This window comes from Ammospiza caudacuta, chromosome 22, assembly GCF_027887145.1.
Source record: "Ammospiza caudacuta isolate bAmmCau1 chromosome 22, bAmmCau1.pri, whole genome shotgun sequence".
NCBI lineage: Eukaryota > Metazoa > Chordata > Aves > Passeriformes > Passerellidae > Ammospiza > Ammospiza caudacuta.
The window spans coordinates 10,366,887-10,383,680 of NC_080614.1; the positions used below are offsets into that span (position 1 = coordinate 10,366,887).

At 42.7% G+C, this 16,794-nt stretch overlaps 1 protein-coding gene across 2 annotated transcripts in view; it reads right to left on the bottom strand.

Annotated features, from left to right (window-relative positions):
• The window catches only part of DVL1 (dishevelled segment polarity protein 1), a 45,681-nt gene that overhangs the window by 11,699 nt on the left and 17,188 nt on the right, over positions 1-16,794 (bottom strand). For both annotated transcript variants that reach the window (XM_058818693.1, XM_058818692.1), the window contains exons 3-7: positions 14,337-14,458; positions 11,487-11,599; positions 6,713-6,851; positions 1,097-1,190; positions 82-151 (exon numbers count right to left, since the gene is read on the bottom strand). In XM_058818693.1, the coding sequence (XP_058674676.1) occupies positions 82-151; positions 1,097-1,190; positions 6,713-6,851; positions 11,487-11,599; positions 14,337-14,458 (538 nt within the window). The remainder of the gene's footprint in view (positions 1-81; positions 152-1,096; positions 1,191-6,712; positions 6,852-11,486; positions 11,600-14,336; positions 14,459-16,794) is intronic.

The window sequence follows — 16,794 nt, forward strand, 5'->3', positions numbered from 1 at the left end:
CCAGATTAGGAATCCAGAGAAATACCAAATACATCTCTACCACTCAAAATTCATAATAAAAAACGTGGTTTGTCCTCTTACCCATGTTGAGCGTGACAGTGATGATGTTTAGGGACATGGTGGAGTCAGTGATGCTGCTGAACGAGGACGACTGCAAAACACAACAGAAAAAGTCTCAAGGTTTTAAATGGCTCAGAGTAAGAACTGCTGAGGATTAACTCATCAGGAATTAAGAGGATTCCAACTGAAAGGCAGACAGAAATTATTGAGGTTTCCTCAAAATTATGCTTCATTTAGAGACTTTAGGGAAAGAAATCTGAGCAGAGTCTGCACTTTCTCCAAAGGTCTGATCACAAAACACACAGAGCACTTTCCTATACTGAGGTTTCTCAGCTGAACTTCCCCTGGAATTATTTCTGCTTCCTGGCTGTGACTGTCAGGCAAACATTTGCATCCTAAAGAGCCCAGCAGAGTGTGAATTATTGCACCCACAGCTCCTCCCTAAAGGGAGGAGTGAACAGCACATGATCCAGCAGGAGGGGAGAGGAGAGAAACTGCCCTGCCTCCAAAATGAAATACAAAGGTGCTTAGCAAAGACCTTCTGAAACACTATCCTGTGATAAAATGTGTGTGAGGTCACTCTTTCATGTGTGGAGACTGAGATTTATGGGAGAATAAAACAGGTATTTCAGGGTCTGTCTGTGGGGGTCACCCTCATCCTGCTGCCCAGGACTAGCACAGGGAAGGGCAGAAAGAAAGATTTGGGATTTCCAGTGAACTTGGATTTCTCCTCCCAGCAGGTCTCAGGGTATCTCACACCCCTTCCCACACCATAATGGAGCTTCTCCTGCAGAGATTTATCTTGGAAAAGACCAGAAATGGGATCACTGCACAGTGAAAGGAGAAAGGGAGAGGTGAAAGCTTCACTCTGGAGCCGCAGAACATCAAATGCAGAGATTAAGCCCAGCCTGGAGCCACAGGGAACCTTCCCAGTGAATTCAACAGGCACAGACCTGTCCTGGATCTCTTCTGGAGCCAAGAGCTCCACTCAGAACTCCCAGTTCAGCTCCCTGGGTGCTGCTGGTGCCAGCCTTACCCTGTCAATCTGCCTCATCCTCTGTTTCCTCCTCCGGCGCTTGTGCTTGCGGATGAGGCGGGACGAGGTGCTCTGCTCCGTGGAGCTGCTCAACCTGAGGGCAAGGACAGCAAATGTTACCCCTGAGAGGCTCTGCCACCCGCAGGAGCTGATTCCTGCAGCAGCAGGACAGGGGAAATCGCACACACAGCTCAGCAGGAGATTCCAGCTCAAGGACAGCAGGGACCAGATGAATAATTTGATTATTGTTTAATTTAGCACTTGTTTTCTCCTGGCAGCAGGTCTGAGTGCAACCCATAATGCTCATTTCTGTGAGTCCTGGCATGGTGCTGAATTTTCTTCCACTGTTACCAGGAATTCAAGGCTTGAATTTAAAGAAATCAAATAGAACTTGGTAACAGGGGGACAGTGAATATGATTTATCTTCACATATTCTGTTAACTTTTAATTTGCTGTTTCTCCAGGCTCTCAAAACTTGCAGAACCTAAATGTGCCACATTTTACATATAAATCTTTAAGGTCTTTAATAAGAGTTTGGAGCATTAACCATCCTCTCTTTACAGAGAACAGAATGAGACAGAAATGGATTTGCCCAAATTAATTTCAGGAGCCTGGAACAAAGCCCAGACTATTAAAATATCGCTATAACACCAGAGAGACATCTCTCCTCTATTTAATATGTAAGAGTGGGAAAAACAAAAAAAGACAACAACAACAACACCCCAAACAAACAAACAAAAAACCAAAGCAATGCTCCATCATTAACCAAGATTAAAAATTCCAACATTATACACAAAACAAACATTGCCAGGCTTTTCCCCCCAATTTCCACATCCCCGAATTCCATGTTCCAGCCACATGCAGGAATGTGACAATACCTCAAAAACTTGATGCCAGCAATTCCAAAAAGGAATTGGCCACAGGAAATCCCTCTGGCCTGAAATATTTTTATCAAGTATCAGCCCTGGAGCTGCTGCTCAGAGGGTGTGAATCTCCTGACATTCCCTTGAGCTCACACAAATATTTCAGGCATGTTAGCCTCACACACTCCTCCTTCCCCTCCCAGCAAGGGGAACTGAAGAGCCAAGAGGTGGGATTTTATTAAAAAATATCCAAAATGTGATGATTTCTGGTTGGTAAAACAGCTCACACAGCATCTGAGGTTGGGAGGTTTTGTCTTCCAACAGGAAAAATATGGAGGTGTCAAACCTAGGGTTTCCAAAACCGGGTTTGTTCAATATTCATCAAAGATTGACAAAAAAACCCGCATCTTTTATTTTGCTGTCAATATTCTGCCCCTTCCTACTTCCTCTCCCATTTCCTTCTCCTCCTCTTCCCTCAGCTAAAATTTCCCACTTTAGGAGAATCTGAGGAAATCCAAGGCACTCACTCCACAGCTGCCTGCTCCCTAAAAGTGCATTTTTCTCTCAAATTAAACCAGCAAACCCAGACTTCCTTGGCAAATCCGTGAGCTCCTGTTAGCAGGTGATAACATCTGAGAAGTGAAGTTTTTCCTGTTGTATTTTTGCCATTCTTCTCAGTATTAGGAAGGAAGGATGAGAATCAGCCCCTGAGAAAAGCTCAGGTTTAGTTCAAGGGGGACACAAAATATTTCAGGGAAAAATTAAAAGTTAATTTTAAAAAAGTTAATACCAGCTGCACAAAATTGCTGATCAGAAGGCTCTGCAGGAACATTTTTGTACCTATTTTCATCATCTCTCCTTGTGATTTCTGCTCAATCCACAGCCTTAATGCATCCTTGTTGAATCCTTAATATTCTGGGAGCATCTGGACGCTAAAAAGCAGCTCATACCTCCTCTAATGAGGAATATTTTGCTCTCTGAAGCATCTCCAGAAATACTGGGTAGAAGTTGTTATTATTACAATCTGATGAGCAAGACAAGATGGTAAATTTGAGCTTTTGAGACAAATAAAGTGCAAAGATGAAAAATAAATCTGGAATTATCACTGCCAATTAATTTTCTGCACCAGCTACTGCTCAAAAACCCTGACTGCACTTCTAGTACAAATGTCAATAAATACCACAGAAGAGACTTTTAAAAATACTGTAATAATAATAATAATAATAATAGCAATAATTTTTTCTCCATTCTACAATTCTCAAAGGATGGGAAAAAAGGCAACATTTGTTAAAGAAAGCTTATCCACATGGCTTAAAAAGAAATTATGGTAATTTCTTAAATGAGAAATAAACAATTTTTTTGCAGTGAACTCGTTTAGCTGCATTGAACTGAGAGCAGCAATTGCTGACAATAATCCCACAGCTACAGATGTCAGATTTGTTAAACCTTTACTTTAGAGAAGACAGAAGAAACCTTTTACTGTTAAGTTCCCTACATCAATCTGTGCTCAAAATCCTACCTGCTAACAACAGAAACGTTTAATTTGTAAAAAAAATTGTTAAAAATTTGTCAAACACTTGGAAAAAAAAGGAAATAAATTATTGTGCTCCCACTGTCACTCTGCACTGTCCTGGAATGTTTGTGAACAGGTTAATTCACCAAAACATGACTTTACTCTTTAACTGAATGCAACAGAGCTTTCTTGGGCTGGGAATTACCCAGCTCTGTTCCACTGCTCTGAGTTCAAATAAAACCAAATTGAGGCAGAAAAGCATCCTCAGCTCACAAACTCTTCCCTTCCAGGACTGCAACATCCCCTTCCCTCTGTTTTCCTGCCTCAGAGCCTCCTCTCTGACAGCCTCCCCACAAAGCACCAGAACCCACCAGAGTCCAGGAGCCAAACTGACCCCTCAGACCCCAGGGGATGTGTTCACCAGGGACCAAACTGACCCCTCTGTGTCCATCAGGAACCAAACTGACTCCTCTGTCCCCAAGGGATGTGTCCACCAGGGACCAAACTGACCCCTCAGACCCCTCTGTCCCCAAGCTGGAGTGTCCCTCAGGAACCAAAGTGAGCCCTCAGACCCCTCAATCCGTAGGAGATGTGTCCACCAGGGACCAAACTCCAAACTGTCCCCTCAGACCCCTCTGTCCCCAGGGGATGTGTCCATCAGGAACCAAATTCCAAACTGTCCCCTCAGACCCTCTGTCCCCGCATTGGTGTGTCCATCAGGGACCAAACTCACCCCTCAGACCCCAGAGGATGTGTCCATCAGCTGTTAGAAACCAAACTGACCCTTCAGACCCCTCTGTCCCCAGGGGATGTGTTCCTCAGGAGCCAAACTCACCCCTCGGATCCCTCCTCTGTCCCCAGGCTGGTGCCTCCAGCAGCTCTGGAACCCTCTCCATTTGCTCTTTGCCTGATTTGCCTCTACAGAAAACTTCTCCCTGCCAGCACCAAGTCTCCTGTGCCTGAGAACATCATCATCACCCCTGGAACACAGCAGCATACCTTGGAGCATTCCTGCAGTGGTTCTTCCTGACTAGCTGGCCTGGCAGCTCCTCCTGTGCCAAAAACTCCTGCCCAGCCTCCAGAGGGAAAGGCAGGAGCAGCAGCTTCCAAGAATCTCTTTCTTCTCAGGTCAGACTCAGGAAGTTTTATTATTATTTTATTCATACCGTGAGATTTCGCTGGGTCTGCTCTAATGTGGCCACCCTGAGCTAATCCTGCCCCACTGCATTGCTGGCTGCCACGGAAATTATTCATTTATTTACAAGAAACACAAATCACCTGCAGGGTTTTGTTGTTGTGGGCTCCAGGTTTTGGGGGAGGGCTCAAAGCCCTGAAAGCTTTGGGTGCATTCAGGGTTAAGGACCATCCCTCCATGCAGGGAAATATCCAGAAAAGTGCTTTTTTGTATCTCATCATTGAATGGTTTGGGTTGGAAGGGGCCTTAAACTCATCTTATTCCAACACCTGCCATGTGCAGGGACACCCTGCACTTCACTGGGAGTGCAAAATAAATTCTTGAAACTAATTCAGGACTAAATCTCTAATGTGGATTTTAGTTATCCTTTCAGCCCTTTGGGAACTCTCAGCCTTTAATCAGAATTGTGAGGTCTTTAAACCCTGACCAGCTGCAAGACCCAACAGATCCACCAAGACCCAAAAGCTGATCATGTTTGTAAGCACATCAAGGGGTTCAGGATCTCCAGGAGTAGTTGCTTTTTGCTGTTTTTATTAAAAATCTCATGGTTTCATCAAAATTACCACATCCTGCCTTATTTGTTTTAGCTGCAGATCACTGTGACCCACCAGAGATCTGTCACCCTGTTGTCCTCTGACCAATCCACGCTGGATTTTCAGAGTCCACTGGGATGAACAACAGCTCTAGAGCCAGTGGCCAGGAAAATGAAGAATATTCCAGATAATGTGGCCAGGAAAAGGAAAGAAAATACTTTAGATTTGTTTTACATCCAAGAAAAGAAATATTTTAAATCCATGAAATGTATTGGCTTAAAGACTTCTTAAAGAAAAACAAAAATCTATATCTTTAGATATAACAAAGATGTCTTGAAATGAGAGGTATTTTTCAAGTAGGGAATAATTCACACACTCTGCCTACACAAAAAGAAAGAAATAATGAAGAAGCCACAAATCCATGGCAGCCTTTGCAACAGCATTAACTTTGATGAATTCCTGAACTGCTCATAGGTCTCAGAGTAGAGTATGCAATTACCCAGGTATTCCTCTATAACTGAGCTCCAGTAAAGTGCACACTTATTAGGAACCTCTGCTGACAGTATTTTGTTTTAATATTCATACCACTGCTTTATAAATAGGTAGGCAGAGTGCTTTGATCTGGAAATGTGGCCATTGTTGCTATGAAAAGGAGAGAAGCAGAGCTTTTCTTTCAACTGGAGCAGTGGTTTGGAGCCAATAACAGAGGTAAAGACTTCTTAAAGAAAAACAAAAATATCTTTAGATGTAACTTATAGGTATAATTCATAGAATTATATATTTGGCCCAGACCCTCGACCCAAAAACTGAGCAGTGATTCCACACAGAGATGGCACTGATGAACAACGTGTGCTCCAAGTGATGCCTCAGGTTTTGGCATTTCTGTTTTTCAGATTCTGTACTGATGCCTCAGGTTTTGGATTTTCTATTTTTCACATTCTGTGCTGCTTTAGTGGGTGGGTCTGGGCTTCATACTGTGGGATGGTGAGCTCTGTGCACAGAGCAAGGAGACAAAACAATTCCTGCTCCAGCTGGGCACCAAGGACAAATCTCAGCCCAGGAGCACAAACACCATGGGCTGGAGAGAGAAAAACAAGGATGGGACTGCATGGGCTAAAGCTGGAATTGGACCATTCACTCCAAGATGCAAATGGAGCAGAACTGATCAAAGTGAGAGACCCCGTGCCTGGCCATGTATTTTGGGACCATTTTGGTTCATCCTGGGTACAGCCCTGGCTGAGCTCTTGTGCTGCCCAAGGTGGATCCATTGAGGAGAAACTTTTCCTAAATCCCTACTTTATTCTTTATCTAGTCTCTGTTCCTTCTCAAGGTATCAAAATCACTAAAGAAATGAAAGGAAAAAAAAACAAAAAAAAAACAAAAAAAAAAAAAAAAAAAAAAAAAAAACCAACCCAAAAAAACCATACCCCCCCCACCAGAAAAAAAAAAAAAAAAAGAAAGAGACGAGGAGCCCAAGAGGTGCCCAGCGCTGTGTCCCTGCCAGGGCTGTACCTGCTGGTGTTGTCATCATCCTCAGAGTCGATGAAGCTGCTGGACTCCAGTTCACTGCTCAGCATGGTGGAGGAGCTGTCGTAGCCAGGGGGATGCTCCCGGTGCCTGTCCAGCTTGGGGTGCCCATTGATCCTGGGGACTGCAGGGCACAGGAAAGGAGTATTACAGACCAGGGGGGTATTGCAGATATTTTTGCCCCTGATGAAGTAGAGGAAATGATGAGGAGGATTCCACTGATATCAGAAGGTTAATTAATTACTTTTTTTTACTATATTATACTACAGTATGTTTATATGATATTACATATTATATGACATTATATGATATTATATCATATTATATTTACTACAATAGAGTGTTACAGCCCAGGGGAATATCATAGATATTTTTGCCTCTGATGAAGTAGAGGAAATGATGAGGAGGATTCCATTGATATCAGAAGGTTAATTAATTACTTTATTATACTATATTATTCCATATTATATTACTGTAGTATACATTATATTATAGTATATTATATATACTATACTATTTATTTATTATGAGCATATATATGAATATATATATATATACTATATTATTCTATATTATATTACACTATATTCCATTACATCTAAACTGAATTTCCCAAGCATTCAAGCATTCAACTGCACTCATCTGGTGACTATCACCCAACAGTCCCCACACATGCAACTGGCCCTGACAGGCCAATGAAACAAAACTCCATCCCCCTGGGTAAACAATCTCCATCTTGCATTCTAATTTTGCACAAACACAGGCGCAGCAAATGAGATAAGAACTATTTTTCCTTGCTCTGAGGTTTAGAGAATATGAATCCCAGAAATACTCTTGGGAAGTTGTGCCTTGCTTTTCTCTGTGAAGGGAAATGTGGCTACAGTGGGGTTGTGGCACCACAGCAGGAGATATAGGAGAGGTTTTACAGTGAATTCTTTGAGCCAGAGAGAAGTTTGAGAAGAGGATCCACGTTTATCCCCTGAAAGAATTTCCTACCAAGGTTGACATAGAAACCAAGAAAGAAAAAGGATAATTGATTGTCACTGAAGGGGTATTGAGGAAAGACAAAGTGATATCAGAAGGTCTGAAAAGCACTTTATTATTAGTCATCCTACCTTATGGGCGCATTCCTGTGCCCTGACTTGCCTTGGGACTGAAGTTCTTTGGATCCTCACACAGCCCCAGTCCCTCCACCCCAGTCAGGCCCAACATGCCCACCCCAGCTGTTTTGCAGTCCCAGCCCTCCTGCAGTCATAAATCACAGTTAAAACTCCACATATTGCAGCAGCCAGGGGAAATCTGCAGCTGCTCCTCTTCCCAAATATTTGGGGATCTGTGAGCCTGCCCACATGAAGGGTTCTCCAGCATTTCTCACTGGCTGCTCAAGAGTTAAACTGACCCCACAGCAAAGTGGGTGTTGAAACCTCAGCATCGACATTGACATCTGCAGACTTGTCAGGAACCCAGCAGCAGCTATAAAACATTCCTCAACATCCAAAAAAACCATCTTGTCCCTTAATTACCTCCCTAATTAGAGCTCCCGCAGTCCCCTTTCCCACTCCTGCTCACCAAACTGACATGGCAGCTTTGTTCCTCCCAGCCAGGGGTCCCCAGCACATGTGCCAGACAGACCTCCCACCACCCCAATTAAGATCCTAGATCTACTTTCACTTAGTAAGAACTTTGTCAACCTCCCAAAGCAATGAGGACATTTGTTGGTAGCTCTGACATCTTGATGTTTTTTTTTCCAGATTGGTTTTCCTCGAGGTTTTCTTGATGTTTGTATCTGCAGTGTCACACAGCTCCAAAAAAGCAGTTTTATTCCATTCCTCAAGGCACCATCTTTGTGGGGATTATTTTAAAATCAGAGAATATAAAAGCACAGATGGAGATTAATTGTCTGTGTACTTAAAACAGGAATGCAATTTATGGAAAAGGGGTGGAAGAACTTAGGGATACCCCAAATCCTTTTGCATTTTCAATGGGAAGAGGTGTGAAAACACTGTCAGATCACCCAGGTGTGTCCCACACCCTCCAGCTGCAATCAATATTTATCACTCTGTGTGTGGAATTCAGCAAAATCAGCTTTTTTGGGGTGAGTAACCCTGCAGAAATGAAGGGAAATATTCAGGCAGCTGTGCTGAACAACCCACCTGTGGTACCACACTGCTTATTATCCCTGGAGAATCTGGAGAATTCTCATCACCCCAACTCCAAACCAAACCTCTGCAAGGATCTTGCTGCACTTCAAAGCTGGCAATGTTTTCCAGTAAAATTAGGAAGCAATTTTTGTAAATTAAAATGGAGAGAAGCACAAAAAAATGTTTAGTGTTGGGGTTTTCCCAACCTTCATTCTGTGGAACCTCTCAATTCCAGTGCTCTGAGCTCAGCCTGACCTGTTCAGGTTCCAGCTCAGTGTTTCTGTTCCCAAATGGCACCTTCACACCTTTTCTCACTTCACCTGTTTGAAATGAAGGCTGCAACACCCTGGTCCTGCTTTCTTGTGGAACAAGAACTGCCTTCCCTTGAGGGAACCCAGGGAAATCCTCTTTGCCAGGGTGGGTGATTCTTTGTACCAAACACTTCCAAATTGTCCAGCTGGGGTGAGCTGTTCCTGTGCCTCTGGAATAAATCCTCTGGCACAAAGCTGTGAGTAACACAGAGCTGCAGGAGATCCCTCTGCCAAGCACCAGGGCTGTCATTTGGGCATTTCAAACGAGTCCCTGCAGGAGCACATCAAACACTCTCACTGCATTTCAGGGAGGATTTTCCCAGCACACAGCAGCTGGATCCAGGTGTCACAGCCCTTTCCCCATCCTTGTCCCCCTTCTCCAAAGGCTGTTGCCCCATTTTACATCCACACAAGACTTGCAGGTGCAAGAAAAGAGTGACCCCGTGATCATTCTTATGAAAAGGGCTTAAAATCCTTCCCAGGTTTTGGGTATTTGACTTCTTACAGTGCAATTCAGGACACAGAGCTGAACTGTGCATTTTAGATTTGCTTTCCACTGAAAACAACACACTCCTGGTGTTGTTATTGTACTGGATGTTGTTGTTGCTAAATTTAATACTGTTATGACAACAGAAACACCATGGACATTGAATAATGTCTTAAAGTAGCTCTCCTTGCTCTATGCACACTAACAGAACTCACCTGCTGCAGGCAGAAGGCCTAAATTCAGAGAAAAGTAATGTTTGTGACTGTAGTAAGGTTCTTGTATGGGCTTTGGTAAAAGGAGGGAAACTAATCCCATTTCCTTCTCAAGGGAAATGCACGAATGGGTTTCTGACCACTACAATGCTCACACAATTCCATCCACCAACACCAGCTCTTATGCCAAAAATATCCAGAGCAAAACATGCCCTGGCACTGATTTCATGCTTAAAACAACTCCCCTTTTCACATTCTTCCTGCAACAAGTTTTTAATCAACACTGTGAGAGGATTCTGCCTCTTTCTGTCAGTTCCCAAAGGAATACGCAGTCAGGATCATGCACAGACAGCTCTGCTCCTCCCACTGAGGGATTTCCATTCACTCCTCATCAGTGACCCTCTGGAAGGGTTAAACGAACAGAATCCCTCAGTAGAAATCTGATTTCTAACTGGAGGCAAATGCTTTGGTGGGTGGAGCTGTGAATAAAGCTGTGATGGCATTTCTTGGGCCCAAGTACTCCAAATTCTGCACCATTTTAAACACAATGGGTGGCACCTATTAATTCTTAATTAAGCCTGGAAATTCTTGTCTGGCAATGAATGAAAAACCCAAGCTTCCTTTGATGTACAGACCAGAGGCAAGAGATGGAGTTCTGCATTTTATGCTTGCACTTTGGGCGCATTTAGGTGTAAAAAAAGATCTTCAGAGCCTCTGTTATACCAGCAGAAAACACCACAGCTGATCCAAACCTTGAGAAATCAACAGCCAAGCCATTCATCTTCTCATGCTACACAAAGTTCTGCACATTGTCAAAAACAATCTCTCTGCCACTTCACTGTGGAGTGTTTCTGGCAAAAACGATGAGCTTCAAAGAGTTTCAGAGCAATTATCAAATTATTGCATTAAAATAATAATGAAGACTCCCTGAAAGCTGGCAGGAATGCAGCCAGGAGTCTCTTGGGGAGGAGGAGGAGTGTCACTGTGATATTTTCTGAAAAATCCCTTCACCAGGATTTCTTCTCCTGGGAAGCTGAGAAGCCTCAGAGAAAAAAGTAAATAATAATTATCTGATTGCTTCTCCTGTGTTTCCTGCTTTGGGATGTGGCTGGAGATCCTTTACCAACAGGTGCATGTTTTATTGGTTTCATTGAATTGTTTTTAATTAATGACCAATCACCATCACCTGTGTCAGACTTTGAGGAGTCAGCAATGAGTTTTTATTATTCATTCTTGCTAAACCTTCTGTCTGTATCCTTTCTGTATTCTTTAGTATAGTTTTAGTATAGTATAATGTAGTATAGCATAATATAATATAACATAACATCATTAATATAAGAGAATATGTAATATAAAATAAAATATTATATAATATAAAATAAATTAGTATATAAGCTAATAGAATAGAATATAGAATAGAGAATAGACTATATCATATCATATGTTATTTAACATCATATCATATCATAATAAATCAGCCTTCTGAGAACACAGAGTCAGATTCTCTTCTCTCACCTCATCCTGGGGACCCTCACAAACCCCACAGAGGAGCTGCTGCTCTGGGAGCCATGAGGAAGATGAGGGAGGGGAGGATGAGGAGGCACTCACCGTCCTCGTGGCTCTCGCGGTTCCTGCGCCGGTGCCGCTCACGCCGATGGCTGAGCACGGACTCGGTTCCTGTCTCGTTGTCCAGGCCATCCCTGCTGCTGGCAGCGTTGGGGCTGGCACAGAGCACAGGGGGACAATCACTGCCTTATTCTGCTGGTCCCCTTCCCACCCAGGCAGCTCCAGCCGGGAGCAGCTTGGGGCAGAGGGGACAGAACTGCTGAGGGTGAGCGCTGCACGCTGGCCCAGGCTGATGGGACACCCCAAAAACACCTCAGGGGGGAAAGAGAACCTAAAAACACCTCAAGGGGGAAAAGAGAACCCAAAAAACACCTGAGGGTGAAAAGACAACCCAAAACCACCTGAGAGGTGAAAAGATAATAAAAAAACACCTGAGGGGTGAAAAGAGAACCCCAAAGCACCTGAGGGTGAAGCTATTTCCCCATTTCAGAACTCCTGCCCACCCCACTCCCTGAGCACAGATGTGATGGGTGACGTGCCCACCACAGCCATGAGGACATCAAGGCTGTCCTTCAGGAAAACATCTGGGGGCACATTTTAATACCTACCAAGGGGACATATTTTACTCCCTACCAAAATGCCAGGGGGATTTCAGTGCTGCCAACAGATTTTTTAACATTTCTTGTTGAGTGCAGCACAGCTGGCAAAGGGAAGAGGTGACACACATGTGGCTCAGGTCACTCTTGTCCATCCCAGCAGCTCCATCTGCTGACTCCTGCTCAGGATCCTCACTCAAACCAGCCTCTAAAATGGGATTTACACCATTGAAAAGGGTGCAAAAATAAAAAAAAAACAGCTGCCTTTTCCCCCAGTGCTGAGCCAAATAATTTAGTAAATAAATTAATTTCTTTAATAATTATTAAATTATATTATATAACAAATATTATACATTACATTATATGTAATGTATTATACATTACATTGTATAATACATAACATGTAATATAATATATAAAATATATATAAATATAATATATATTTTATAATATATAAATGTTATATCTAATTAATTATAATATTTATATATATATTGATTTCATTCAATGGTGAAGCAAAAATTGAAGGGGAAAAAACCAAAAAAACAAAGCAGGAGGACCAGCAGGGCATTAGACCCACAAACCTCGTGCCTAATTATCAGCTAATTATCTTTTTAAACAAAGCTGGTGCTTGCAGCTGTGCCAGGCAGGTTTAGGCCAGGAAAGACAAAAGACTGGTTTTATTTTCTGGCCAGATCAGAACACAGGAGGGCAGCACAGCCCTAGCAAGGCACTGCCAGGATTTCCCAGCATTTCTTGTCCGCTAAAAGGTTTATTTTAAAAAGAATCATAACATAGAGAGCTCTTCCAGGCAACATCCATCCCAAAAAAAAAAATTGAAAAAAAGGCAAATCCAGGCCATATTTCCTTCTCCAAACACAGCCTAAGAGCACAAGGCCCTGCTTTAAATTCCCCTGGTGGAAAGAGGAATTTTTTCCTGGTGGAAATTCCCTGGAAAATGAAGATATCTAAGGATCAGGAAGAGGAAATAAGAATATCAAAGCAGATATTCCCAGCCACAGCTGAGGCTGGCAGCCTCTGGATGGCCATGGAATTGTAATTATTATTCCTGGTGGAAATTCTCCCTGCTGCCAGCAGCCTTCAGCTGCCTCTGCAGCCTCCCTAATCACACAGAACACACTAATCACTGCAAAAAGCATTTTGGGCTCCCTCCCTACTTAACTCATCCACAACAGGCTGGAAAATGAGATATTTTGGATAAATATTTCACTCTCAACAATGACAGAGGGTTTTCGGTCCCATCTCCCTTTTAACTCCTCAATATTTGATTTTTATGATCACAACAACAAACAGCTGGATTGCAGCAGGAAGGGAAATGAGGGTGAGAAATAGATGGGAATAAATCAATAATAAATCAATGGGAATTTGGGCTTACTGGAATGATGGGGGCCAGGAAAACAAGATAGTTTGGATAAATATATTGGATAAATATTCACTCTATCAATGACAGGGGTTTTTCAGTCCCATCCCCCTTTTAATTTCTCAATATTTGATTTTTATAATCACAACAACAGTTGGATTGCAGCAGGAAGGGAAATGAGGGTGAGAAATAGATGGGAAAGATAATTTGATAAATCAGTGGGAATTACTGGAATGATGGGGGCTGAGAAAATGAGATATTTTGGATAAATATTTCATATTAAATAAATATTCACTGTAACAATGACAGGGGGCTTTCAGTCCCATCCCCCTTTTAATTCCTCAATATTTAATTTTTATTACCACAACAACAAACAGCTGGCTTGCAGCAGGAAGGGAAATGAGGGTGAGAGATAGGAATGAGAATTTCACAAACAAATGTAAATTACTGGAATGATGGGGGCTGGAAAAATGAGATATTTTGGATAAATATTTACTCTATCAATGACAGGGGTTTTTCAGTCCCATCCCCCTTTAAATTCCTCAATATTTAATTTTTATAAAAATCAAACAGTTGCCTTGCAGCAGGAAGGGAAATGAGGGTGAGAAATAGATGGAATAAATCAATAATAAATCAATGAGAATTTGGGTTTACTGGAATGATGTGGGCCAGGAAAATGAGATATTTTGGACAAATATCTCATATTGGATAAATATTTTAGATAAATATTTCACTCTAAGAATGAAAGGGTTTTTTCAGGCCCCCTTTTTATTCCTCGATATTTGATTTTTATAACCACAAAAACAAACAGCTGGCTTGGAGCAGGAAGGGAAATGAGGGTGAGAAATAGATGGGAATGAGAATTTGATAAATCAATTTGCTAAATGAGAATCTGATTAATAAATTGGGGCTTACTGGAAGGAGGGGGGCCTGGAGTCTCCGATGCCTCCTGTCCTCTCCAGGGCTGGGGGCAGCTCCACGTGGCTCTCGGTGCATTGGGAGCCTGTGTCAGAGTGGGAGCTCTCAGCCAGGACCAGCTGCCAACAGAAAAAAAAACCAGAATTACACAAAATTACATGCTCAAAATCCCACCAGCTTCTCCAAGTGTACAGCCAAACTTCCAGGATCTGAGGGGAAGTGCAGGGATTCCTGCCAAACCTGCAGAAAAACAGGTTAAATTCAGCTTAAATTCAGGTTCCACGTGAAAACATCAGCCTGGATGGGCACAGAATTCCTGCAAGCACCAGGAATTCTTCTGTGGAGTACTTGGGAATTATCCTAAATCCCATATCTCAAATCTCATCTGGCGAAATATTGATTAATTTGTCAGCAGCAAGAGTACAATATTCAAACTCCCACTGAGGAACAGCGGCAGCTCTTGGTGTTTCTCTGAGCTCAGGGAGAGCCTCGTGAGGGATTGATCCCAGGTGATGCCTCAGGTTTTGGCTTTTCTATTTTTCACATTCTGTGCTGCTTTAGTGGGTGGGTCTGGGCTTCATACTGTGGGATGGTGAGCTCTGTGCACAGAGCAAGGAGACAAAACAATTCCTGCTCCAGCTGGGCACCAAGGACAAATCTCAGCCCAGGAGCACAAACACCGTGGGCTGGAGAGAGAAAAACAAGGATGGGACTGCATGGGCTAAAGCTGGAATTGGACAATTCACTCCAAGATGCCAGTGGACTAAAGCATTTTTTTGTGACTGATCATCCATTTTTTGGGACCATTTTGGTTCATCCTGGGTTCATTTTGGGGACCATTTTGGTTCATCTCGGGTGCAGCCCTGGCTGGGCTCTTGTGCTGCCCAAGGTGGATCCATTGAGGAGAAACTTGTCATAAATCCCTGCTTTATTCTTTAACTCTGCTCTAGCTCAGCCTTCCCAAGGCATCCCAGTGACTAAAGAAATAGCCAAAAGAGCCATTTATATTTTTGACAGCAACTTCCCAACAGCCACATTCATTTCTGAGCTGGAAATAATTATTTCCCATCAAGTCAGAGGCAGCTCAAATCCTAAGCCAAAGCTTCCGAGCTGTGCCCCATTATCCACACAAGGCTGCTCCCAAAGGAGCAATTGCAGAACTGGAATTGCAAAAGAATTCCTGTGCTCCACCAGGAATTCCCTCAAAGGCACCAGGACTCCCCAGCTCTGCTAAAACCTCATCAGCAAAAGGATTTTATTTGAGCAAGGAGAAATTGTCCGTGCTGAGATGAGGCTTGGGATGAATGAGGGTTTATATAAAGTGCGAAGAGACTGGCCCTGAAATCAGCTCATTTCATCCAAGATTCTGCTCCAGGGGATTTTTATTCCCTGCTTCAGCACTGAGCATTTTTATTTTTTCATTTCCCTGCCCTGAAGCTCCTGTGCTGCCCTTGTCAAATGGTTCTGCCCCACCATGGAGTTCATTATAATTGCAAATAGAGGCTAGAAAAAGTTGATGTACAAACAGGACAGGAATTATCTGCTGGCACCCAGATAATGGGGAGGAAAAAGCAGGGAAAACCTCCCAGAAAGCAGTGACATCACTGCCAGCCAATGGGGAACTGCACATTCCCAGCAGCCAGGCAAGGAATTGTTCCCAGATGTTGCAAATCCTTCCTAAAAAACAGGGATAACAGAGCTGGCAGCAGTCACAAATCAATTCCTGCCACACTCCCAGCTTCCACCATTCCACTTTTCCCCAAGAGAACAGAAAAACAATTTATTGTAAAAAAATATTTTCTTCCACTTTTTTTTTTTTTTTTCAAATTGCCCAGTTTAGGCCCAAAAATAAAAAGGCAAAAAGCAAAAATGGCATTAATAATTTCATTCAGGTAAGAAGTCCCAGAAAACTCCAAACAAATCATTCTCAGAGAAAAATCATATTTTGTGTTGTATGTTAGAAAAACAGGACAAATATCAGCTATTTCTGGCAGAAGATGTGTTTGTGTAAATGCATTTACTGTAAATAAGAATTCTGACACGCAATTAATGATAGCCTCTGTATTGTCAAAAAACTAAAGATCACCCAGTTTAAAAGGAAAAAAAAAGGATTTTTAAAGGATTTAAAAGAATTCCTTGCAAACGAATCTAGGAAAGGGCAGCTCTGTCCCAAATTATTTCATGCTTAAAAAACACCACCACAACAACAACAAAACCAGCAAAAAAACCCCCAAAACCACACAAGAAAAAACAAAAATGGAAAAAACAAACCCAGGCTGAAATCAAAGGAAGGAGATCTGAGCTGTGGAGGAGGAAAACAAGCAGGACATAAGAGGACTGGGGAGGAAGTTGAAATAGCTAATTAGCAGCAGGGATTTTAATTCACCACTAATCCAGACCTGCAGATCCTCCCTGGAATATCTTCCCCTATGGAAATCAGTCCTGCAGATGACAC